At 39.8% G+C, this 27,343-nt stretch overlaps 1 protein-coding gene across 1 annotated transcript in view; it reads left to right on the top strand.

Annotated features, from left to right (window-relative positions):
* Nucleotides 1-27,343, top strand: part of IL17RC (interleukin 17 receptor C) — a 564,676-nt gene that overhangs the window by 228,782 nt on the left and 308,551 nt on the right. Inside the window, exons 3-4 of the mRNA XM_044077385.1 lie at nucleotides 15,294-15,446; nucleotides 19,252-19,446. Coding sequence (XP_043933320.1) covers nucleotides 15,294-15,446; nucleotides 19,252-19,446 — 348 coding nt within the window. The remainder of the gene's footprint in view (nucleotides 1-15,293; nucleotides 15,447-19,251; nucleotides 19,447-27,343) is intronic.

Below are 27,343 nucleotides of genomic sequence, written 5' to 3'. Positions count from 1 at the left end.
AACATGTCTGTTATGGTAAGCTGATTGGGTTCTAACTGCCCGATAACAACCAATCAAATTCTTGTTTGATTCTATGTGCTGTTCTTATCTGTAGGCACATGTCAAATCACTGCAGATTGATTTTGGGGGTTTCTCCCTTCCTCACTGTTGCGTGACTTTGGAATTAGTATACATACATGAGGGGAGCAGACACGAATAGTGCAGGGTTTATGCCCACCATACAGAAAAGCTTGTTGTGATCTGAATGAGAATTAGGTCACCTGTCTTCTCAAATCAGGTTTTATTGAGGAATGTTTTTCAATCAATTATGTCTTCATCATTTACAAGGGAAGTTCTCACACTCCGCATTTTTGAAAACAAATTATTTTTATGTTAGGCTGTACTGCCTACTTTATTATTGATGAAAGATACCTCACAACTACCAGGCACTCCCTATGGTGCAAGATTGTTTTTGGTATGTGTTATTTTTAATAAATAAACCTCATTGTGTATTTGTTGTGAAAGCCAATAACTGGTTTATATTTGGTTGTAATTAGTCTGCATCCAGACTCATTACCATTTTATTATGTGTGCTTCATCAAGTAACTTTGCACCACTTCCCCTTCAGCAAGTCCACACTACTGATGACATGTGATACTTCATCCTACTGACTTTTGAATTTACCTCATATCGCCACTGTAAAAGATCTGACAATGGATTAACCTGTTGACAAACAAGAGGAACCAGCAACAATAAATATTTATTGCTAACACAGGTCTCCAAAAAACAGCAGTCATTTCAGTATGAATATACAAAACTGTGATCAAAAGATCACAGATGAGAATTTGTCAAAATTAGTGCTTTTTTGCGGATGGCAAGCTTTAATATTTCCTATATATATATATATATATATATATATATATATATATATATATATGACTAAAAAGGGGGTATGAACTCTATCTTTCTTATTTAAAGAATGAGTCATGTTAAATGAAGAAAAATAAGACTTGCTTGTTGCTTCTCTGCAACTTCTAACTATTTGTTGTGTATTATCTATCTCATGTTCATGATAACCCCTAAATAAAAAGTCTACTTGGATTTGCTTCAAAGATGTTTCAAAATCCTGATCCTTACTATGTAAACGTCTAGTCCTTAAGTTCTGACCCTTGACCCATAACCATGTGCCAATAGCTATGCCAGTTTGGTTATGGTAGCTTGGGAGGAAAGTGTGATGTTTACTTCTACTTATTATAAATGTTATGTACCTTTCTAAAGACATTTTGTGGTTTTGTGGACGATCTTTTCTTATTATGGACAGGAAATTTGTTGCAGTTACACCAGTTTATAGATATGTTGAATGCAAGTACAGACTTTTTGAAATTTTCATATAAATTCTCCGGTAGTACTATTGAGTTTTTAGATATTCTGTTAGTTAAAGGTGATGCTCATACTCTACATACAACACTTTATAGGAAGGAATGTTATCGGCCCACTTATGTACACCGTAACAGTATGCATCCCCATCACGTGTTCCGCAATGTACTCAAGGGTCAGAACTTCAGGACCAGCCATTTACATAGTAAGGATCAGGATTTTGAAACATCTTTAGAGAAAATCCACATAAACTTTTTAATCTAGGGGTTATCATGAACATGAGATAGATAATACACAACAAATAGAAGTTGCAGAGAAACAACAGGCAAGCCTTATTTTTCTTCATTTAACATGGCTCATTCTTTAAATAAGAAAGATAGAGTTCATACCCCCTTTTTTAGTCTTACATTTTCTAGTGATGAGAAGAGAATGAGGGACATTATATGTAAGCATTGGCCAATATTGGGCACTCACTTGTAGGAGATAGACCTATGTTTGGATACAGGAAATTGAAATCCCTACGTCAAAGATTATGTTATCCTAGACAGATGTTAGATCCTGATGTCAGGGACATGGAACAATGGACCAGAAAATGCAATGGCTGTTCTTTTGGTGACTATGTGGATGAATCTTTAGTATTCACACATCCGCAAAATAATAAAGTATTCACACATTTTCCACCTGCAGACTGTAATTCAAAACATTTAGCCTATTTGGGCCACTGTACTTCTTGCCGATGTTTTTATGTCGGCAAGACAAACAGACGCCTGAGGGAAAGGATACGTGACCACCTATACTGTGCACAAAGAGGCATGAATTATAGTGCGATAGCTAAACACAAGAACACATTTGGAGAAGAGCATATTTTTAAATTCTTAGTTTTAGAAGTAATATATCAGAATGTTAGAAAGGGTGACTTGGTTAATATCACATATCAGGCTGAGTTAAAATGCATCTTTAAACTAAGGGCATATCATGCCCCTGGTCTAAATGAAAATGTTTCAATACAGCCTGCTTTGAGAGCAAGGTCATTAAGAAAGAAATAATAAGATAATATTTGATGTTGATATATGACAATTTTTAAACTATATATTTTTAAATTATATACTTAGATGTGTTGATTTTCAGCATATCTTATAACATGTTTATAGCATATTTCAATGTTTTTAAATTTATTTTATTTATTTATTTCCAGTTTGATTACCGGGGAGGTCCACTGGGCTCAATGAGCCCATTTTCAGTGGAGGCCCGGGGAGAAAAGCTCCATATTATATACAAGTAAACAAAAATGAAATTATACAAAGTAATGTGAAAAAGTACAAATGCATAATGGCAAGACAATTCTTAAACATAGTTACAAAATTGTTTAGAGAACTATTTGTACAATAATTAAGTTGATAGAGGCAAGAGTATAGCGTTTACTTAGTTAATAAGAGTTCACAATTATAGCGAAAACAGTTATTAGTTGTAGGTTAAAAATTTGAAGGTTGTAGTATATTTAAGTTTAGCAGAAATGGAAGAGATAAAGGTGGGAAGTACACTGTTAGTAGAGCATATTTTATAGTTTCTGGAGTATTCACAGAGAGGGAGTTGAACAATAGTAAAAGTGGAGTTCACACATGGAAGGTGTGATTGCCATAGTTAAACAGCATCAGCTAATATAGGTAGTTAGTAAAGATTAATTGTTCTCAGTAAGAGGGGATGAGATCAAGGACTATATACAGCATTTACATTATATACATTTAAAGTAGAAATGCAATATTAATAGTGTAGTATTACATCTGACTTAGAGGGAAGCAGATGTTTAGGAGGTCTTTAGATTTAGAGTAAGGTAGCTGTTTAGGAGAACAGCCTGGGGTGGAGGAATATGTAGAGAGGTAGCTGTTTAGGAGAACAGCCTGGGGTGGAGGAATATGTAGAGAGGTAGCTGTTTAGGAGAACAGCCTGGGGTGGAGGAATATGTAGAGAAGTTCTACGAGGAAGCATACATAGAAGAGTCTAAGCAGGTTAAGTAGGCAGAATACAGTTACATTTCCAATACTGTGCAAGGTAGGAATGAAGCTGGGTTTTAAAGTATTCATAGTTTTCAGAGAGTCTAAGAGAAGAAGGGAGGGAGTTCCATTTTTTTGGATAAGGAAGAAGATAGGAGAAGGTGACCAGCAGGACGTTTAGGTTTGTATACAGAGAGGAGATTCTGATGTGCAGATCTCAGGGCTCTGTGGGGGGTGTAAAAGGGTAAGATATTTGTTAAAGCAGGGCATAAAGTTGGTTTGAAAATTAGTCTGTGGGCAGTAGTGAGTTGAAGGAAGTCGAGTTGATTGGGAAGTTCTAGCCACTTTAGCAGGTGGAGAGATGTGCAGTGGTGGGAGGAGTAATTAGCTTTTGTTGCAAATGTAGCGATTTTGTTGTAACATGTTTCTAGTTTTGAAGAGATGGAAGAGGATAAGTTGGTAAGTAGGGGAGCATCACAGAGAAGAGAAGGTAGTAAGTAGGTAGTGGCAAGAGTTTGTCTGGGAGGTGAAGAGAGGAATTGGGAGTATCTATATACCATGCTAAGTTTCTGGTGAGTTTTTTAATGTTTAGCTGAATATGTGTGCCAAATTTTAGGTGTTCATCTATGGTTACTCCAAGTAGTTATGCAGAAGGGAAAATTTCTATAGAGGAGTTAGTATGGCTGATGATACCAAAGACTGTTTGTCAAGGTGGAAGGTTTTAGAGGGGGAGAAAAGACGAATTTTGGGTTTATTAGCATTTAGGGAGAGATGATTTTGAAGCATCCAGTTTTCAGTAGTTGAAAAGGGTAATTGTGTTTTTGCTAGGAGGTCAGGGAGATTAGGAGCAGAGCAAACTAATGTTGCATCGTCTGCGTATCGCACTATTTTAGTGTTATGTCTGCATATCGCACTATTTTAGTAGTAGGAATGGCAGCATGAAAATCATTTATAAATACATTGAAGAGCATTGGGCCGAGTATGGATCCCTGGGTAACTCCAGTAGGGGTGGGTAGGAAGGTTGAGGTGCCAGTTTGCCATTTTACACCTTGGGATCTATTAGAAAGGTAGCTGTTGAACCATAATAGGGTGTTCTGTGAGACATTAAGATTAGAATGATGATTTAGAAGGTGGTTATGGGAAACAGTGTTGAATGCTTTGGAAAGATCTAGAAGGATAGTGGATACAATTTCTCTAGAATCACGGGCATGATTTATTAAGTCTAAGAAAGAGAGAAGAGCAGTTATTGCACTATGTCCAGGACGAAAACCATGTTGTGTAGGAGTGAGGAGGTGATTATCAGTAAGGTAAGGCATGAGCTGGAGGTGGATGCATTTCTCAAGTATTTTTGAGACTGGGGAGGGAATGGCTATTGGACTAGTTAATGTCACATATCTGGCTGAGTTAAAATTAATCTTTAAACTAGGGGCACATCATGCCCCTAGTCTAAATGAAAATATTTCAATACAGCCTGCTTTGAGTGCAAGGTCATAAAGAAAGAAATAAGATAATATTTGATGTTGATATATGACAATTTTTAAACTATATATTTTTAAATTATATACTTAGATGTGTTGTTTTTCAGCATATCTTATAACATGTTTTTAGCACATTTCAATGTTTTTAAATGTTTCTTAAATGCTTTGCTTTTTGTTATGTATATATCTTCTGGTGCCTTGACTTGTTAATTCATCACTTAGCAACTACAGATGCGTTATATTTGATTGGATACGTGGTTAATTACTTGTATTATTAAAGAGATGCCTTTATTTGCTGTAGTAGAGATCTGATGAAGCTAACTGCGAAAGCGCTTATCTTTCTTTTTCATTCATGCTTCTATTAAAATATTACGTTTGGATTCATTTCTGACGTGGACTGCTGGTTGTATTTTTCTTGGATTATCGTTTGTTGTGCCTGCATTCCAGTGGTTTACTTCCTTTAGCAACACTTTGTTTTTTGGTGTATACAAATGAATGTCATGTTATTCAGCACCTCTCAAAGAAGCTAAGAAACAGAGAGAGAGAGCGAGAGAGAGAGAGAGATGTACATAGCCAGTGTAATGTATGCAGTAAATTAAAAGGAAAGCAAGATATCTGCTAATTGCAAATAATTAGAATTCTGGATAATAAACATCTTAAAACAGTAGAGCATTTATTTGTCTTACAGCTGAAGTGGTCTGCTAACAAAAATCACAGTAAAATTCTAACTTTTATACAACCATACCTAAAGATCTCAAAAATGGAATTCTAAAACCAGTCCAAACAATGACATTCCCTTATGTAAATAATTAAGCAGACAAAATTTCAGTAGGCATTATAACTGGGAAAGAGGTGCTCTCACTGATGTTGCACCCGTTTATGTATTAGCTTACTTAGAATCAATAACCAGGGTAGAGCACAGGCCAGGGGACTCATGGTATTGGCTGCTGGGCTGTAGCCCCCCCCCCCCCATCTAAAAACCGCTGACCAGGCTGAACAAGGAGAAGGTGACTGTGAGCTGTCTATCGGGAGCTAGGATCCGCCACATAACACATGCACTCAAGTCACTCCAAAGCAAGTACAAATATGACTCCGTCATTGTCCATGCTGGTGTGAATGACCTGAGACATACCTCCCTGGACTACATAAAAAGAGACATAGAGGAGCTCTCCGATTATGTAGCCCAGGCTGGTATGACCCTGACCCTGAGCAGCATCTTGCCCTCACCAAGAATGATACCACAATACAAAGACAAGATGATCAGCTTTAACAATTGGCTCAAGTACTGGTGTCATTCTAAGGGGATCCAATGTCTGTCTGCCTGGGATGACATGTTGGACAAGCCACGCTGCTTCACAAGGGATGGCTTACACCTGTCACTACTGGGCTTCCGGATATTGGCTAAGGCTCTTGCCACCCCCATAGTGCCTTTTTTAGGCAAGGCTCAAAAGACAAACCCACCTCCTTAGAAAACAAAAATGGAAAAAACTAAGGGTAATGCTGCTCAACACCAGAAGTCTAAATCTCAAGATGCAGGCACTTGATGCACTCCTCAGCATGGAGAACATCGACGTCTGTGCAGTAACTGAAACTTGGTTCAAGGCTCCTGAGAGCACCCCAGTGCTACCAGGCTATACCTCGTATCATGCTTTTCGGCCCCAAAACCCGGGCCGAACCACAAAGGGAGTGTCCATATTCATCAAGGACACCCACACCTCCAGGTTAGTAGCAACACATGAAGCATCAGAGACCATACAGGTGCAACTAACCATAGGCAAAACTGCTATACAACTGGTAGCATGTTACAGACCACCCTCCCAATCTCAAGAACCCCAGTCAGCCTTCCTGAAGACATTGGAGGATATGAATGTATCACAAAATACCATCATACTGGGAGACTTCAACTACCCAAACATAGATTGGGTACATTATTCTAGCCCTAATACCCTAGCCCAAAGGTTCCTGGAATTCATAAATTCAAATGCACTGGAACAACTAGTCACCTCTCCCACTAGGGGAGATAATATACTAGACCTGATCATCACAAACATGGGGACAGAATGCTCCAAACCGGAAGTATACCCCTCACTAGCGAGATCTGACCACAAACTAATCACCCTGGATATACATATCCCACCTCCACCCCCAGCACAAAAGACCACAGTGAAAAACTTCTCAAAAGCAGACTTCACTCTTCTTAAGACTGAGATGGTATCCTTTAAGCCCACTGTGCCAGTGGATACCACATCCCACAATGCCGAATCCTTCACAAATGCTTTCTATGGACATCTCCAAGAATGCATGAATCATGCAATCCCAAACAAATTCAAGTCCCTCTCCACCAAAGGTAAGCGTCCTGTCTGGTGGACCTCAGCCATAAACAAATTGTATAACAAAAGAAGGAAGCTACTGCACGTCAGAGCAAAATCCCATGAAGAGAAGACATCTCTGATCAACATTAGCAGAAAACTACATTTTCTCATAAAAACATCCAAGGCCAACTTTGAGAGAAAAATCGCTAAGGACACTAAAGATAACCACAAAGCCTTCTTCAGCTATGTTAGAAACCTGGGCGGAAACCCTCAGATATGCTCAGAGTTGGTTCACAACAACAAAAAATTCACTGAACCCACAGATATTGCCAACATTCTGGCTGACAGGTTCAGTGCAAATTTCTCCCCTCCTTCACCCCCAAAAGAAGAAATACTTATCCCAGATGAATGTAATCTCCCTGTCATCTCAGATGACCAAGTGAGAACCGCCCTAAACAAAGCAAAAAACACAGCATCAATGGGACCTGACGGTATCCCGGGTTGCGTGTTACGTGAACTCCAAGAGGAGCTAAACCCACACATAAAAATGCTATTTAACCTTAGCCTTACTTCGGGATATGTACCTGAACACTGGCGTACAGCAACAGTGGTCCCACTCCACAAGGGGGGTGCCTCTACAGACCCTGGAAACTACCGCCCCATAAGCTTAACCAGCCTGGTCTGCAAAGCTATAGAAAGAATCATTATGGAACTCATAAACAGAGACATAGGGGACATACAGACACTTGACCCCACCCAGTTCAGCTTTGTAAAGGGCAGATCCTGCCTTTTAAACCTGGTTGACTTTTTCGAAACAGTCACTAGAGCCATTGATGAGGGCAAAGCAGTCCATATAGCATACCTGGACTTGGCTAAGGCCTTCGACACAATACCCCACTCAGTCATCATAGATAAGCTCAACAGCTTAAAAGTAAACCCTTATGTCACTAGATGGGTTGCAAACTGGCTAAAGGACAGAACCCATAAAGTTAAAATCGCTGGAGCAATGTCAGACTCAAAGCCAGTCACAAGTGGTGTCCCACAGGGATCTGTCCTGGGACCCCTCTTGTTCGGCATTTATTTCTCAGATGTTAAAGCAAACATGGGAGGGCTGTGGCTGACAAAGTTCACAGATGACTGCAAACTAGGCGCCATAGTCGATACACCAGCAGACACACACATCCTACAAAAAGGCCTCACAGAAACGGACAACTGGTGCCGGAGTCACGGCCTTAAACTAAATGCCAATGTATAGTCATCTCCTTTGGGAAAAACAAAGTACCCACAAATTATCACATAGACAGCAACCCACTGAGTATGGAAAAAGTAATCAGAGACCTTGGGACCCAAGTTGACTGCGACCTCTCATTTGACACCCACGTTGCCAAAGTGGTTAGAAAAACATTCTACCTTGCACACCTCATCATGAAGGGATTCACATCCAGATTCAAGGATGTCATTGTACCCCTGTATTCCTCCCTCATCAGACCCATGATTGAGTACAATGCCCCATTTGGTATGTACCTTACCCGGCATTTGCAACAGCTGGAGGGACCACAAAAGTACCTCACCAAGAGGATCAAGGGTCTCCAACATATGTCTTATTCTGCCAGACTAAAGAAACTTCAGCTCTATTCAGTAGCATACCACCTGCTCAGAGGTGATCTCTGCCTGACGTACAAGGCCATGTCCAATCAGGATCTGATGGACATGCTCCACCTCAAAAAATCCAAATCCATCAGGACCATGAGAGCTAAAGACTTAAACCTCGGCACAAGTATGAATAGGACATGCTGGAGGGATAGATTCATAACCCAGAGGCTTCCCATGCTTTGGAACAAGATCCCAGTTCGTATTAGGCAGAGCCAATCACTGACTCTCTTCAAGAAAAATCTTGATGAGTGGATGGGAGATCGTAAGTTTACCCCAGGGGTCACATCTGTGTCACTGCTAGACAGGGGCACAGTAAACTAATTCTATTATATAAGGGGACCTTCATTGTGCCACTACTAGACAGAGGCACAGTATTCTAAATTTATTCTGTACTTTTTTTGTACCATTTCATGGGGTGGCAAAAGCCACATCACTATGGCTAGGCTTACAAATGCCCCAGGGCAGATAGCCTAGTACTATACTATGAAACTATGAAACTAAGAAAGAATGCTAGCATTTAAAATTAGAAAGTTGATTGTTCTTGTTTTTAAATTAAAAATAATTGACTTTCTGTCACTTCCTGCTTTTTGGAAGTCCACAGATGCGTCCATGTGCAATATTCTGGGGAACTTCTTGAAAACAAAAGAAAACAAATCATGTCACTCCATCGCCATACTGTGTTTAAAAAAGACATGGCATTATGAAAAATCTGTGCATTAAACAAGATGAATAAGGAAACTGCACCTTACTACATATTTTGGCACTATGTTGAAAACATCAGAAACATTGCTCAACATTAATGCATCTCACCAGGGTACTGTACTTAGATAAAAAAACTTATTTTTTCTGGAAAGAAAAAGGAGACTTGAATTTTTTTCTTTACTCATAATGTTTTCTTCAAGTCATTGTTAGAACAAAGGGTTGCAAAAAAGCTCCAACATGAACCTCAGAGCATCTAGTAGCCTATGACTTCTGGGAACCTAGTGGCTCCCTGACCTCATGCTTAAATCAGCAACTTCCTCCAAGCATATTACAATGGACTTTTTGCCATTTAGGGTGTATGGGTAAATTGCCACCAGGATGAGAGAAAAGCAGGAGAGACCACTGTGCTACTGGGGTACTTATTGAGTCCTAGGTCTATGTCATATCATTAAATGGCCACATTGTCCAACATCATCTCATCGGCAGTGTGCTCCGAAACCCCCCCCCATCCCCACTAATGATATATACCAATTTCAAGGTCACAGTACAGCAGGGAAAAGGGCAAATTTCCTGATCCCTATTGTAATGCAGTCTCAGTCAGAACAGTTTGATAGCCTGCATTGTTGATGAGATGGCATTCAATAATGTGGCCGTTCGAAGATATGGCATAGTCCCCGGAGTCCTTTGTCCAGGGCCACATATCATCTAAGGCTCCTCTTGTTAATTGCATTTAGACATCGGAAGTGTATACACTCAAGTGGCCATAAAGAGTAGGTACTGCTGCAGTCTGCAGATGAATGACCCCAGCCTGTTCGAGTCCAAGAAATGGTCTCTGACCTGCCATAAGAGAGCCTTTCCTCCAACTTGTTTGGAATCACCAGACACAACTGGTAGAGCACTCACTCGGAGAGGGGGGGATGGGGGGACTTATTTCAAACTCAGCCTGGGAAAAAAACAACAAAAACAAAAATTTTAAAGGAAAATCAATAAAATACATTCAATTTAAAAAATAAACTAATAAAGTAAAATAGTGCATATATGAGATGAGAATAATATAGCAATAACCCACGCCTGGGTGTGGGTAGTGCTGGATTTACCCACGGTTGGCGTAGTTTGGTCACGAGGGTGAAGCCCGAGGGACCAAACAAAGCCAACCGTGGGTAAATCCAGCATTACCACACCCAGAAGTGGGTTATTGCTATTAAACAATGACATTATTTAAGAAAAAAAATAATTAATTTTCTTAAATAATGGCATTGTATAATGCCTCCTTGCTGCCCTTCCACAGCTGTCTGGTATTCTGCGGCAGTTCTGATGTACTGCGCATGCGTATGCCTATGCAGTATATCAGAGCTGTGGGCAAAAGCAACGGAGAAAGCAAGATCTCCATTGCTTTTTACAAACTGTTTCACTATGTTAAATGGGTTTAACATAGCGAGACAGCTTTAAAAAAAGCAACGGAGCCGTTGCTTTTTTTAAAGCTGTCTCGCTATGTTAAACCCATTTAACATAGCGAAACAGTTTGTAAAAAGCAACGGAGAAAGCAAGATCTCTGTTGCTTTTTACAAACTGTCTTACTATGTTAAACTCGTTTAACATAGCGAGACAGCATTAAAAAAAGCAACGGAGAATATCCGTTGCTTTTTTTTAATGCTGTCTCGCTATGTTAAACGAATTTAACATAGCGAGACAGTGTGAAGCAACGGAAATCTTGCATTCTCCGTTGCTGTAAAAAAAAAAAAAAAAAGAGTTATAGTAATGGAAAAAGTCCGGGCGACCGGACCTTTTTCCATTACTATAACTCTGATTTACAACGTGCACACTGACCAATCAGCGTGAATGTTTTTTGAATATTAATGTGGGGTCATTGTATAATAAGCCACAGTGAATTAAATAACAGTAACAAGAACACTAGCAGTCATAATATCTAACCCAACTGAGATGGAATTAATTAAGATAATGATAATAAGTTTAAATGCAAGAGGCAGACAATGTGCAAAACAAGCAAAATGAGTTAATTACAAGTAATGTTGGAAAATCACAGTGGCACTGTCATTTAAACAGGGTACCTTTGAAACGTTTTTGTAGTTGGGAAACAGTGGTGGAATCTCTGTTAGGTTTGTATACTTTGCCAATATTTAGGACATAAGACAGAAAGACTGCAGTTACTGTACTTTCTGGATTAAAGCAAGGTGGGAAGACATGAAGGGTTTGCTGAGATCTTAGACTGAAAGTTCTTTCGTCAGTTGTAAGATCTTTCTGTAAAACAGGACAAGTTTTGTACTAGAAGTTTAAATAATAGGGTACTGTTGGATTTTATAATCTTTTTTTTTAAGAACCTAGCAATCGTGTTCAGTTCTTGGTGCAGGGGAGATGAATCAGCAAATCTTGTGGCTGTGTGTTTAGAAGTTTTTTTTAAGATATGAGCTAGCAATTAAAGGGAGGGGTATTCGAAATGAACCAACAGTTTACTTTTGCCTGTGGCTTATTTTCCTGATGAATAAGTAGTAAGAGATGCTCTGTGCCAGAAAATGAAGAGTTTGATAAATTGTTGCTGTAGTATTGTGATCAAGCCAGGAGCCTAGACATTTGAATGGGGTGGTGGTCTGAAGAGGTACATGGTTATGGTCAAGAATGATGAAATTGTTACTTGAAGAACTGGGTTTTTGCAGACAACCAAATAGCACTGCTCTTACAAAAAATAAAGTTATTTTCCAAGATATTGGTAGGCTAGAGAGAGAGAGAGAGCTGAAAGGTCTTGCTGAAATTGCATTTTAATACTATAATATTAATAATATTAATATATTAATATTATTATATTATTATATTAATATAGTAATATTAATAATATATAATACTGTAATCTGCTTGAGACTAGCATTTACTAAATGTTCATTGTGTATTATTATCTTGGAGCTTTTCTCCCCAGGCCTCCACTGAAAATTGACATGTATCCAGTCGGACTATCCCGGTCAACAAATGTAAAATTCTTCTTCTTTCGGCTTTTTCCCGGTTAGGGGCCGCCACAGTAGATCACCTGTCCGCTCATGATTGGCAGTGGAGTTTTACGGTGCCAAGGTGCCAGCCCGGTGCCCAACCTTCCACAGAAGGCACATGTACGCACACACTCACACCTAGGGCCAATTTAGAGTGTCCAATCCACCTACAGCATGTCTTTTTGGATGTGGGAAGAAACCGGAGCACCTGGAGGAAACCCACGTGACCACAGGGAAGACATGCAAACTCCAGTCAACAAATGTAAAATAAATAAATGAAATAAATACTATGGGAAGTGTATGTTCTGTAGATGACCTTGTCATTGGTGTAGAGATTAATGGGAAAAGGGGACTGCCTGTGGTAACCCAACAGTAAAAATAGAGAAAAGAAGGGTTACAAAACTGAACCACAGGTGATCCATTTATAAGGGGGATTTTAGATGACGAGGAAGAGTCAAAATATGTGGCATGAAAGAAAATTAATTGCACCATCCCATGGCCACTATGACACAGGTGTGTGGACTGAGGAGTGACGTGTACCGTCTTGTTTTTTTTTTTTAATTTAAGTACACAGCTGTTTTAAGTTTATTTTTTAAAGAAACATAGTGGCTATATATTAGATCCAACATTCTTAATTCAATTCAGTGATACTTAGATTAATTTCAAAAGACATTTACACTCTTAAAATATGGTATGAAATTTGCCTTCACAGTTACTACTGCAGCCAGTAAAATTAAGTTTACGCATACCAGACAGTCATAGATTCCAGGTCATGTAGCTTTTTTAAAGTGGATTACAGGTCAGGCAGAGTAGAGTCATCTGATAGGACAACCTTTCTGAGAAAGAAAAGATGTTAAGAAAAAAATAAGATGTTATTTTCTGATACAGGAAACTGAGACAGGCAACAATCTAGTGGATGGCATATTTAGTACAATGGAACACTAAATCTTTTACATTTGTAAAAAATTAAAAACTGCTAGGAATTACATTTGGGAACACAGTAGGAATGTATAAATAGTAGCCTTTATAATGTTCTGACTAAGCTTACATTTGTAAAAAATGAAAAACTACTAGGAATCACATTTGGGAACACAGTAGGAATATATAAATAGCAACCTTTATACTGTTCTGACTAAGCTTGTGAAGCTGATTATAGTCATGTTTTTAAGTTCCAGATTTTGTGTTTAAACCTAATTTGTTTACTGGTAATGAAGGAAGGAAACTTGTTGACAATATGGGTTCCTATTACGAAATCAAAGAGGCTGAAGATCGAATGGCTTTAATATTGGAAATGCCATTCATCGATGTGTTTTTTATGAGATTAAGGTACAGAGAAGATTGGAAAATTTGAAGTTTCCTCGCTGTAGTGCGATCTCAGAGTTGGTATATATAATTAGCAGGGGGAGCACAGCCCCCCACAAAAGCAACTTCAAAGTATGGCATTTTTGATTTTTAAGCTGTTCGAATGCTGGTCTTTTCGATGTTGTAATATAGACCCAACAATATAACCTTAATACAGGCAGTGTGATATAAGGCTGTATGCAAAATATTCAATAAAACCTGAATTATATTTTAGATATTAGTAATGTGAAATTAATTTGATAAATGACTATTTAAAGATGTTTCTAATGCATGTTTAAATGATATGTGCTGAATTATTAAACTTTCTAAGATCAAGACACAAGCTTACCACATGTTTGATACTCAAAGGTATGAAGAATCTAAACCACTTCTGCAACATCAACAGAATGGTTTGGAGGGACAGGTATATCTCACAAAGGATACTGCTACTCTGGAACAGACTCCCCATCCGCACAAAGCAAACTTCATCCCTGTCCACATTCAGGCAAAACTTGGCTCTATGGATGGAAAACAGAAAATTGACTCCAGCACTGCCCCTTGTACTACTGATGGATAGAGACAGCTCACAAATGCATTATCCCATGTATGGGTCTCCTCACATTATCTATGCTGTGATCCTAGTTATTCTCTTTACAGGTAATATATAATTATCAACCATGGGATGGGTAAGGCCTATCTCTAACCAAATGGGATAGGTTAATTTGAGCTTATAAAAGGAAACTGGCTTGGCTTAAAATGGCCCTCAAGACTAGTACTTACGTATGAACCGATAAGTATATACCAGTTCTGAGATTGAATAACCTTGGAGAATTCATGTTACTCCAAGGTACAGAGATCACAAAATTAGCACATAAAACTAGCAGGGATGTGGGAGGTGTAGCCCCACCATGTTGGGGGGCTTATAAGGGAAACTTCACTTTAATAGTTTTTGTTGAGTTTTGATTTTTCCGATGTTGTCTGTTTTGCACATTAGGGGTCTATTTTCACAGTCTGCTATTGTTTTTTTTTTTATATTAAAGAGGGTCTCATTCAGGCTTCTGGAGACAGCTAGATACTTTTGTTTGGTTTACATTGTATATTCACCACTTTTGGATACCAGTTGTTGTTAATCCCAGCACATTTTTGTCGAATCACCAGAATGTGGATCATTACTCTGCAAACTTTGAATGTCCTGATGCTAACCATTTTGAATATCTAGTAATTTAGAGTTCATATTTGTTCTTAAATAAACTTTTCAGACACAAGATTGTAATTTAGAGAAAGACCATCAACGGATCAAATATGTAAACAAGCTGGCTACAGGAGAGGTGTCAAGTTAATTTCTTTCAGCTGAGCATTTTTCATCATGTTTAATATTAAATGTTTTACAACCATAGTGACTTGTGAATAACAGTGTTAAAACCTGAACTCTGTCCTGACTGTTGGCTTACTGTCTCATTGCAGATAACGATGCAGTAGCAAACACTGGGATTAAGGTACCACCAGACAAGATGGCGATCGTGCCAACTTCCATGTCTGTCGATACTGTTCTTTTTTGTCCTCCAAAGCAGAAGTGCTCTCTTTGTGTACGTGTGCATCTGAACTTATCTATCATAGGTGAGAGATGAGAGTCATTTCAACTATTTACCATTAATTATTCAAGTATCACATAAGTGCATTCATTGGTTTATCAGTAACTCCTTGATCCCCTAAAGCTATACCTCTTACCCCAACAAGTGTTTTAAGGTGCTTGACAATATGAATTTCTCAGCATCAAGTAGCAACTGGGTTTCAAATCTTTAACTGAATTATAAATCATCACTAATACTTGACAGTGCTGTCATTGTGGATGGAGCAATAGTGCCAGTTCTTTAAAATGGGTTCTTAGGTTATTTCGGCATAGTTACTAATGCAGAATGCATGCATGAACAAATCTAAATGACATCACACATGACACACTAGACTGACCAAGCAGCCAGAACACTTTCCAAAAGACAAGTCTGATATTAATGCCTGCTTTATTTTAAAAAAGTGCCATATGCATATAACTTAATAAAATGTAAGATTTAGCACTAAACCACAGTCAAAGCATCTTCATAAACATACTTAGTAGGATGTATGGTCCAAGTCAGCTGCATTTTTGTAATTATTTGGAGTCTATGAGAACCTATGCAGAATGTCATCTGGGGATCCTATTCAATTATGAATATACAAAGGGCTTCTAGTGAGTAGTCTTGTGATATTGTTGATCCTCTTATAGTTTCAGTGATGTCAAGAGAGATCATATTGCAAGTAAAATTCTCTATTTTATCTTTTGTAGCCTCTATTGGTACAGTACCATGAATACATTTCTAACATTCTGCTACCAGAGTAGGAGCCTGAGTATTGTTAAAGTTTGCTGCCTGACAAATGAGATTAACTGTTTGAGGCAGTAAATGTCTCCCTTATTTGCTGGAAAGAACACAAAATTATTTTTTGTGATATCTGACTTATCTACAAACATCTGGATCCTACCACGTTATACCAGGCATGTCAGTTATTGCATTTATATGTATCCAAATAGTTGTATTTCACCAAAGATAAAACTTACAGTTAATGCTTCAGTGAATTGATAAAGAGCAAGATACATGCCTGGAGTGAGGGACAGTCACTTACAACATGTTATGGTCAGAGAAATATGCCTCCATTGGAACTCAAGAGAGGACATAATTGGGTCATAGCAGAAGGGACAGTGCTGTGCAAATGCTGTTAACAGGCCATGCAACAAAGCATGACGTGGACGTTTTCCTTGCTTTATTTCTCCTGCCCTGCCATGACTTGTTTGATCATCTTTTGGATGTTTGATCCAAAAGTCCTGGGGAAATGTTATATGGTGAACTATAAAGAAAGCTTTTGAGTAATATACAAAATTCAAGATAGTAGTCTTATCGATAATAGGAAAGAGAAGGAACTTCCATGAATGGACCGATAAGAATGAAACAGGAATAAAATCTGTCAAGATGGCTGAACATTCAGATATGGTAGGCCTATAAAAATTGGGTTAGCTTGGGACCTAAATATTTCAGTAGAGAGCAGAACCACAAGAAGAAGGAAGACCATGATTTTTCAATTTCGTTAGCTGCTTCACTGAAGTAACATAGGAGGTTCAGCAGAGTCGTTATTTAGGCCAAATACAACTCTAAATTCTGCTTAGCTGGCTTTTACAAAAGCCAAGTCTTTCATGGGGTCTATGTATAACAAAAAGGGAGACAAGGGCAAACATTAAGGCGTTGACAAGTAAATATCTAAAGCCCCAGCATTTTTATCCGGTCACCCAGCTTAGCATCTTACCAATAGATCTGTAGCTGAAATAATTAGAAAAGAAGTACAGAAAGCCAAGTTATGTTCCTCTCTGCAAAAAATGGTATGATTAGGGTCCCGTAAGCAAGAAGTCTTAAAATAAATACTTCAACAGTCTTCATATTTATTCCCATCATAAAAGTCAAAAACATTGTCAGAGTCTTTGAAAATGTTACATTGGGTAAAGATTCATTTGCAGCATACTGCATGAGAGGTCATAAATGACCCACACTTCACCTGTCAGTTATGAAATCTGCTTGTGCTGGGGAGATCAGCTGGGAAAGAAATAGTTGCATCATGGCTGGTACAGATGGGAATTTGACGGGACTGGGGAGAAACCACCAATGTAAGTAGATGGGCAGATCTCTCCCTATGTGCAAGTACTATTTTCAGAGACTTTAATAACATCATATAATATATTCATGAAAAATGAACTAAATTAATAAAATTAAAGTTTAATTTTTCAAAAAGATAAAATAAACTAGATCCTCAGCCAGTTAAGCCTTGTAGATTGAAAACAGCTGTATAAAACCACTCTTACATATATTAAAGCAGTATGTAAGTAAAGCAATTAAGTAGAATTATTAGGATATTTTATGTTTTAACTAGACTAGAATACTAAACAAATGTATGTGTGTGGATGTGTTTTTAATGAATGAAAAAATACTAATAATCTCAACATGATTTTTCATTATAAGCTCATTTTAAGCCCCTAGATTGTTGTACAGACCATATGGTTTTAATAACAGAATGCATGTGACAGTCGTGTACACCACTGTTGTATGAAACCTCCTCCAGGTAGCATTAGAGCAAGTGTTAGTGGACTTTACCATCTCCCTTTTGCGGAGATTGGTGAGTCTACATCAACATGGGTTAATGAATCCCTGGTTATCAGAGTAGTCATCAAGGCTTTATTCTTCTAGCCATGCAGCCGCCACAGATTTATCTGTTTATTATTAATTTACAATTAAGGGATAGATCTCTCTTTTTTAAAATTCATTAATACATGCATTGACATCACTGGGTTTAAAAATTAGGTTAGTTGGTCAAAAAACAGTAAGGGGGAGTTTTGCTTTTGACGTCTGGAGTGAAATTTATGGCTAGATTATGAGGATTGCCCATGTAAGTGTGGACAAAGGGCTTGTCAGATGTTTGGACATCTTGAACCAAAAAAATGACAAAAATGACTGTAAAAGGCTTTCATGTGATGTAGCCAATTTTTGGTTTACCATTACAGTGCTCAACTGCCCCTAGTTTTGATTCATAGTCTCGTCTTCCTAACAAGACCTGATTTCTGACAAATCAATAATGATTTCAATCACTAGATAAAGACAGGTATTTAAGCTTCTGACTTCATGTCCTTCAAACATGCATGCCAATACAAAACCTTTATTCTAGCTACTTTTAAGCATGAGAGATCAATATTTCATATCTGTTTCTGATTTAGTGCCCTTGTTCCTCATTATTTCATGTGTTTGTCACTTATTCCTGTACCAAGATGTTGAGAGGCCATTGATGATACAGGCAGAGTGGTGATGCATGTTTGATGATGTCGGTAGACCAACTATGTGAGTGTATCGCACACTGAAATTGGAGGGGGGTCTACATTTAAAATGATGAATGAATTTCTATTTTAATTTTATTTGATTTACTTGCTAATTGGGTAAATATATTTTTCTGTCTCAATATATTTTAAGATATAAGCAAGATTGCATGCACACAGTTAAAAATCAATGTATATATAAGTAGTTTAGTACAGACAATTAAGCCTATAGTTTGATAGTGTCATCCTGTCAATTTGATTCCATCTGTGCCTATTTGTCTTCAGTGTGACTCCTCAGAAAGTCATTAATCATAAAAAGTTCCTCTGCCACCCCTTAAAAGCATTTATGTCTATTGGGTTTCCAAGTTAAATGCATAAAATAAAACAGATACAATTATATATAAAATATATTGTAAACAATGTGCCACAGTCTCAAGAAGGGCGTCTTTGACTCCAAACATGAAAATACTAATATAATTCTCTTAATAAGGGGGAATAAACCTGAGCCTAATAACAAATAACTGATACAATTTATTCCAGGTCCCACAGAGTTTAACAACCAGAATCCAACCAAGAGGAGCTTAGATGAAAGAGACTACAGTGGTGATGATGATGATGATGATGATGACGGTGAAGGATATGAGGAAAATCAGGATGATGACGGGAGTGACCTTGAGATAAAGGTTGAAGAATCAGGAAGTGGATACATTTTACCAGGACATGTCCAGCAGAAACGTAAGTGAGCACTCTTCTTGGCTAATACAATATACATGCTTTTCTCAGCTAGTAGAAAACAAGAAGTTTCCTACAGTCCTACAGATAAGACCTATTTACCTGGAAAGTTGTACATGGCAGCAAAAATAATTAGCTTGTTCTCTTTAAAATGTTTATTAATTTTTAGGGAGAAGGATAGGAAAGGGTAATAAGAGAAAGATGAGGAGCCCCATTCAAGCAAAATATATGATTTATGACAATTTAAAAAATATGTAATTTCAAATATAAACAATGACATTTCTGTTCTATAGAGAAACATTGCTTTCATTAAATTTGTATTTTCAAGTCTCTTGTTAACAAAAGTCATTAATTGTTTCATACCAGAAATTCAGAGATGATGGCTTGATTTCTTTTCATCTTTTTGCTGTAAATGTTATCATAATTATTAGCAAACTTCAAAATATAAAGGCATAAGATTTAGTAATACAGTCAGGGAGAGGGACTCCATGCAAAATCCTTGGCTTATTTATTACCAGCTTTAGAGAAGAGAGATGCAGTTTTTCCTACCATCATCCATAGGTGAGTACATTGCAGGCACGTTGCAACTATATCTTGCCAGTCATTTTAAAACCACATTACTAGCATTTATCTGGAATTTCTCAATGAAATATATGCCATCTTGCTGGGATAAAGAACATCCCATGTAATGCTTTCCAGTTAAATTGTTTATATTGCAAAACTGAAGTAGACAGCTTAGGAACCATATGAATTTGATTTGTATTTATTCTAACCATTCCTCTTCAATCAGTTGTTTAGGTGTTGCCCAAAAGGACTCAGGTAAAGTATAAATTTAATTTCTTAATCATCTGTAGCATAATATGATATACTGTTTATTCCTTTATTCTCCTCCGATTATCCACTAGAGATGTAGTAGATATTGATCTATTTGCAGAAGTATTAGTACATATTTTACAAAGTCCTAAAGCTTCTTTAGGAAAGTAATGAAGCTTGGGAAAGTACTGCTATTAAACTGTTTTTCATTCAGCTTGACTGAAGTGATAAAGAAGTTATGTCTTACCATAACGTTCCATCTGTGTTGTAGATCTTTGTTCATTCATTACAAACAGGACCTCGGTTCCATCCTCGGAACTGATATGGCCGTTTCCAAGCTCGTGCCAGCCAAAACCTCTCAGCTAAGACCTACCCATAATGCCCCTCTCCTAGTTGCTCCAGATCGAGTTTGCCGTCCTTAGATAATAGATGTAGTAATAGAAAAAAATAGTAGAAGGCTCTGTCTGAGCAAATACCCTAACCAGGAGTTCCTAAAGTCCACCAGGAGTCCAGGCAGGGGGAAGGAGGGCAGAAAGCAATGAATGAACAAAGATCTACAACACAGATGGAATGTTATGGTAAGACATAACTTCTTTATCTGATGTTGTAAATCTTTGTTCATTCATTACAAATAGGACCGAGTCCCCAGCTACTTGAGTCCTGGGTGGCCCTAAGGAAGGATATTCCTGAGCAACACAGAACCAAAAGATGCTCGTCCCCTGGAGGCCAAATCCAATTTGTAATGAGATATAAAGGTATGAGGACTTGCCCAAGTAGCTGCGCAGATATCATCCATAGAGGCTCTGGCATGAAATGCTACCGAAGTAGCCATAGATCTGTTAGAATGAACCTTTATTCTGGAAAGTAAGGATAGCTTATTCTGTTGGTAGATAAAGGTAATGACGTTTCTAAGCCAGGAGGATAAAGTCACTTTGGAAACAGGTTTACCCAGTCTGGGTCCTGCAAAGGCCACAAACAATTGATCTGTTTTCCTGAAAGATTTAGTCCTGTCCAAATAACAACGAAGCTGCCAATGCACATCAAGGGTGTGCAAAAAGTACTCCCCTCTATTAGAATGCTGAGGGAAGAAAACCGGCAGGTCAATAGATTGGTTAATGGAAAAGCCAGATATGACCTTGGGCAAGAAAGAAGGGTCAGTACAAAGGGACATCCTATCCGTGTGGAAGATCAAGTAAGGACTCTTGACACTCAAGGCCTGCAGCTCAGATACTCTTTTTGCTGAGGTAAGTGCTACTAGAAGTAAGGTTTTCCATTTCAAAAGTTTCAAATCACATGAATCAAAGGGCTCAAAAGGAGAACTTGTGAGAGACTGAAGTACCAAAGTCAATTCCCAGGGTTCTAAGGGAGGCTTGATCGGAGATTTAACATGTAATACTCCTTTCAAAAAGGTCTTGCATAGGCAGTGTGACATAATTGAAGAATTATCAAGACCATTATGAAAATTGGCCATAGCTGCTAAATGTACAGTGATCGTCAAAGCTGAGGCTCCTGCATGTAAAAGAGTAGTCAGGTATTGTAGGATCTTTTGAATAGGCATAGAGAAAGGGTCTAAGTTCTGATCTTTGGCCCAAATAGAGAACCTAGTCCATTTACTAGAATAAACTTTCCTAGTGAAAGGTTTGTGTGAAGCCAGAAGAATTTCACAAACAGGAGATGGGATGTCAGGCAGCCTGGCAATCATTGGAAGTGGAGGAACCAAGCTGTGAGCTTGAGACTGTGCAGGTTCGAATGAATCAGTCCCTAAGGATGAGATAACAGGTCTTGGGAATGATCCAAGATCCACAGGCTGTGAATCAGATGAGGCCATAGAAACAGGAACCAGACTTGACGGGGCCAGTAGGGAGCAATGAGGATCACTTTGATTCTCAATTTCTGAGCTTTTTGGAGAAATTTTGGAATGAGGGGAAATGGAGGAATGGCATACAGAAGACCCGGTGATCAATCATGTGTTAGAGCGTCCCTCAGTGATTCACCCTGAAGGGGGGGATCAGGGCAAAGTAGCTTCTGCATTTGTAGTTTAGGGGAAGCAAACAGGTCACAACAAGGCTTGCCCCAGCATTGGAAGATCTGATCCACTGTTACAGGGTTGAGGGACCACTCATGAGGCATCAGAATGTTGCTGCTCAGACTGTCTGCAATAAGGTTGGAACTGCTGGGAATGTGCATTTCTATAAGGAAGCGGTTGGAAGCTATCGCCCAGTGCCAAATCTTCATGGCTTCCCGACACAGGGGGTAAGACCTGGTTCTGCCTTGCTTGTTGATATACCAGATGACTAACATGTTGTCTGACCGAATTGCAGTGGTCCCAGAGGGTAGGGATGCATGGAACACTTGCAGCACTAAGAGAACTGCCCTCAGTTCCAGGACATTTATGTGCAAATTGGCCTCCATGGGGGACCAGGTGTCTTGGACAGTCTTTCCCTGGAAATGCCCCCCCCCCCACCCTAACAGGGAAGCAGCCATGGTCACCATGGCCGTGGGCTGGGGAAGACAGAATGGTCGACACCAAAGATTAATTTGTGGCTTCATCCACCATAACATTTCTTCCTTGCAATGGTTTGTAAGATGTATCATGTGGTCGAGTGGGTGAGTTAGCAACGATCATTGTGCAGAAAGGAGCCACTGCAGGATTCTCATGTGCAGTCTCGCCAGTGGTACTAACGTAATGGCAGCCATCATGGAGCCTAAGAGTTGCAGTACAAGACGTCCTGGTACATAGGTCTGAGGAAGAAGGTCTTGGATTTGGTGTCTTATTTTCAAAAGCCAGTGAGGGGGAAGAGAAGCTTGACAGGATGTTGTGTCGAAGACAGTTCCAATAAATTCCAGTGTCGTCATTGAGGACATTTGAGATTTGTCTTTGTTGATTGTAATCCCCAAGCGGAGAGCGAGACCTTGAGTGTAAGAGATGCTGTGGACTAGGAGATTCCTGGTCAGAGTGGTATAGAGCCAATCGTCTAAATAGGGAAACACCTGGAATCCTTGTAGTCGAAGATGAGCTACCACAACTGCCATACATTTGGTGAACACTCAGGGGGCTGTCGAGAGACTGAATGACAGTGCCCTGAACTGGTAGTGATTGGCTCCCAGCCTGAAGTGGAGAAACCTCTGGGAGCGGTGATCCATCTTTATGTGGTAGTAGGCATCCTGGTGGTCTATAGAGCACATCCAGTTGTCCCTCCCTAGGAAGGGAAGAATGGACTGTACCATGACCATCCAGAAGTTTTGAGGTTTGATAAATTTGTTCAATAGGCTGAGATCCAGGATCGGTCTCCAGTCCCCTGTCTTTTTTGGTACTAAAACGAACCTCGAGTAAAACCCGGATCCTGTCTGGTCTGGTGGGACTGGCCGGATGCTGTCTGGTCTGGTGGGACTGGTCGGATGACTCTTTTTCTTAGCAGCTTTTCTATTTCTAAGGCTGCTAATTCCCTCTGATTGGGTGGTACATCGGGGATTCATTTGATGGGTCTGGGAGTTAAAACAAATGGTATTTGGTAGCCTCTGGATATTATTCTCTGCACCCAAACATCGGTAGTAATACGATTTCAGGCTGGTAGATGCAGAGAAAAATGACCCCCTGACTGCTTCCAGAGGAAAGCAATCAGGCCGCTGCTCAGGAGCGCTGGTAGGGTCTGCTGGAGAAAGAATCTCTAGCTCCCTGTTTACATGGTCCCCCGAAAGGAACATCTTTTGTATGAGTTGCCCCCTCTGCCCCGGGGGGATTGTTCACTACGAGTGTCATAAAAAGATCCTTGGGATTTCTTGAACCACATTTTTCCTCCCTTTTGGTTCCTGGAATAGGACCTCTGGGGGTTGGAAAAGCATATGCCCACAGCAGACAAGGTCTTTCCATCTTTCTCACTATGTGCAAGAGTGTCTCATACTTTGGGTCCAAAAAGTGCAGATTCGTTGACAGGTGCATTGACGAAGGAAGATTTAAAGGGGTCTGCAAAGTCACACAACTGCATCCAAGCATTATGTCTCATGACAATGCCTGATGTGGCAGCTCGAGCTGTCCCCTCGGTGCTGTGAGATACCAAACACATCAAGGAGTCTGAGATGGATTCAAGGGTAGCTAGCTACGAGGTGACAGTATCATGCACCTCATCAGGCAGTACCCCCACCAAAGAGGAAGACATTTTGGAAATTAGCAACACACTTCAAAAGGGAACCAAGTAAACCAAATAAATCCAAAAGTACAGGCAGAGGTAACAAAGTGAAAACAGCGAAATCCACAAATAGCGTACCAGAAATTTTATTTGTCCGCTTTCATCAAACGACTTCTTCAGAATAATTCCACAGTAAAAAGTTTTATTGATTTATTATTTTATTAGTTAATGTATTTAAGACTTGTTTTTTTACTGTGGAATTATTCTGAAGAAGTCGTTTGATGAAAGTGGACAAATAAAATTTCTGGTATTTGTAGATTTCGCTGTTTTCACTTTGTTACCTCTGCCTGTACTTTTGGATTTATTTTGGAAATTAGGTCTCTTTGGAGGTGAATAAAGTGTGCCAGATAGTTCAGCGACCGAATGGCAAAGTTCGCTGAAGCATAGGTCTGCTTCCCTAGTCTGACCATGGTCTGGGACTTCCTGCTTGGAGGATGGGCAGTGGAACTATCTTCTGCCAGTTCCCTCTTGTTGACCACTGCCATGACCATAGAATCAACTGTCAACTGCCTGGACCAGTTGGGCTGGTCTTCAGATGTAGATAACATTTTGTCTGGCCTCCAGGGGACAGGTTCTACATTGTCCAGGGCCTTCCAGGCATGCTGCACAATGAGTTTAACAAGGTCATCTGTCATTGGTTCACCCAGGAAGTAGATGGCCAAGGCACAGAAGGCCTGTGAGAACACCGATTCCTCAGAAGAAGGGTTAGAGGACTTCCAGTCTCCCCATTGCTTGAGGATTTCGAGAATGTCTCCGAATGAGACATTGTCTGGGGGAGACCATGGGGACCCTTCCCCCTCATCACAATCAGTGTCTTCAGTGATAGATTCCTCCAGGGAATCAAGATGCTTCCTCTTGCACAGTTTCTTCCAGGGTGGCTCTCCAGTGGGATCTTCTGAGGAGGACTCCGTAGAAGGGGTTCTTTTCAAAGGGGGGTCCTTGTGACTCCCATGCCTGGATCCCAAAACAGAGGGTTGAGAGAGGTGCATGCTAGGGTGGGGGGGGGGGGTTCTGATACTGATGTCATTGGTGCTGACTGTGAGTCTTCGGAGTGAAGGACCCTCTCCATCAACTGGACAGCAGGCCTACCTGAGAAGGGATGGGAGCCCGGAACTGGGAGGGACAACCTTGGAACCAGGGTCACACCCCACCCTGAGGAGCCCACCTCCAGTTGAGGAGCTCTGAGAGAACTGGAAGCCATCGGAACCATGGACATATTTGGTGCCAACAAGAAAATAGGCACCAGGCTAGGTACCAAGGTACGGATGGTCCAAGCACTGCTCCAAGAGAGCATCTGCTCCACCTGAGCCAATGCAGCAAGGGTGGTTGGTGCCGACAGGGGAAACACTGCTGTCGGAGCTGAGATAGTATGCATCATTGTAGACATCGGTACCGAGATATCCGGGATCTGGGTAGAGGCCGGAGGAGGATAAACAGGGGAAGATGTAGTAAAAGATTCCGAGCCAAGAGGGATGGAAGGTCTAGCTGGAATGGGCAATCCCCTAGCTGTCAGAAGCTGGTCCACAACCCGCACTAGGTCTAATTCAGAAAAACTCCTAGTGGATCAAAAGAAGGCTGGTGAAGGAGAATCCGGTCTTTCTAGAAAGGGGCTAAACCTGTGCCCCAAAAAAGGGTCGTAAGTTTGAGAGTATCTTGTCCTTGGCAGGTATTCAAGTTATGGAGCTGATGGAGCCAAAGAAACTGTCGGCACCATGGCCAGGGATGGTGCCGAAGCAGGTACAGTCAGTGGAGCCAATGTGTGATCCAAGGACGGCACTGAAGTCAGTGGTGCCCAGGTTAGAACCAAAATAAGGGTGAATATCATGGATGGCACCAAGGGAGAGGACACAGAGCCCGGTGCCGAAGAGGTCTGCACCAAGGGTGCCGATGAAGCACAGAGCCGACTCAGTTCTGTAACTGATGGAGATGCAGGAACCAAGTGACTCCGTTTTTCCTTATATATTTTGGTCTTTGGAGGGGGTGAGACCTCCGACCCAGATAGAGCCTCCAAAAAAGGTGCCTTGAGTAAACCTTTTAAAATAAGTTTATTTTTACATTCTGCTAGTGTACAGTTACTAAAACTCGCACAAATGTCACAGTCAGCTTTAATATGATCCACATCCAAACAGTAGACACAACGAGCATGTGTAACCGAGTTAGGCATCTTATGTCCACACTTGTCACACTGTTTCATCCCAACTTAGCTTTGTCTGATATAGTAAGGCAACAAGACTATTCTATAGAAAAAACAATTAAGGGAGAGAAAAAGGGAGAGAATACCAATGATGGTATTTAAAAAATACTACTAGTGGTACTGAAGGGTCTGTCAAAGACAGGAGAGAGGGACAGTACCAAGAGAGGTAAAAATTAAATTACCAAGGTAAAGGGTAGGAAATAGGGTTAGGTTATAGGCGACAGTGAGAAAAGGCTAACTTGACTAAAAATTAAACAATTTTGAAAATAAACTGTCTTAAAAATAACAATTGTCTACTTAGATATGAGAGAGATGACTAGCACATCTGTCTAGGAATGCAGCAAATGAGATCTGAAGTAACTAGAAGAAGGGCATTATGGGTAGGTCTTAGCTGAGAGTTTTTGGCTGACGCGAGCTTGGAAACGGCCGTATTGGTTCCGAGGAAGGAACCGAGGTCCTATTTGTAATGAATGAACAAAGATGTACAACATCAGATTAAGTATTTTGGATACAATGTGGCAGCAGCCTGTAACACATGCATTCTGAAAATGGCACTGCTGCCTGTGAAAGGTAAACACCAGGACTCTTACAAAGTACTACTACCGTTATATGACTGACTTATACCAATCATTCGTGCATTTTCTTTGAAGATATTTATTAATAGCCTTCCCATCAGAGCTAATAGTGGTAGTTTCTTTCTGTACAT

This window comes from Protopterus annectens, chromosome 7.part0, assembly GCF_019279795.1.
Source record: "Protopterus annectens isolate FY-2018-M chromosome 7.part0, PAN1.0, whole genome shotgun sequence".
NCBI classification, from domain to species: Eukaryota; Metazoa; Chordata; order Ceratodontiformes; family Protopteridae; genus Protopterus; species Protopterus annectens.
This window is presented reverse-complemented; position numbering and strand designations above follow the sequence as displayed.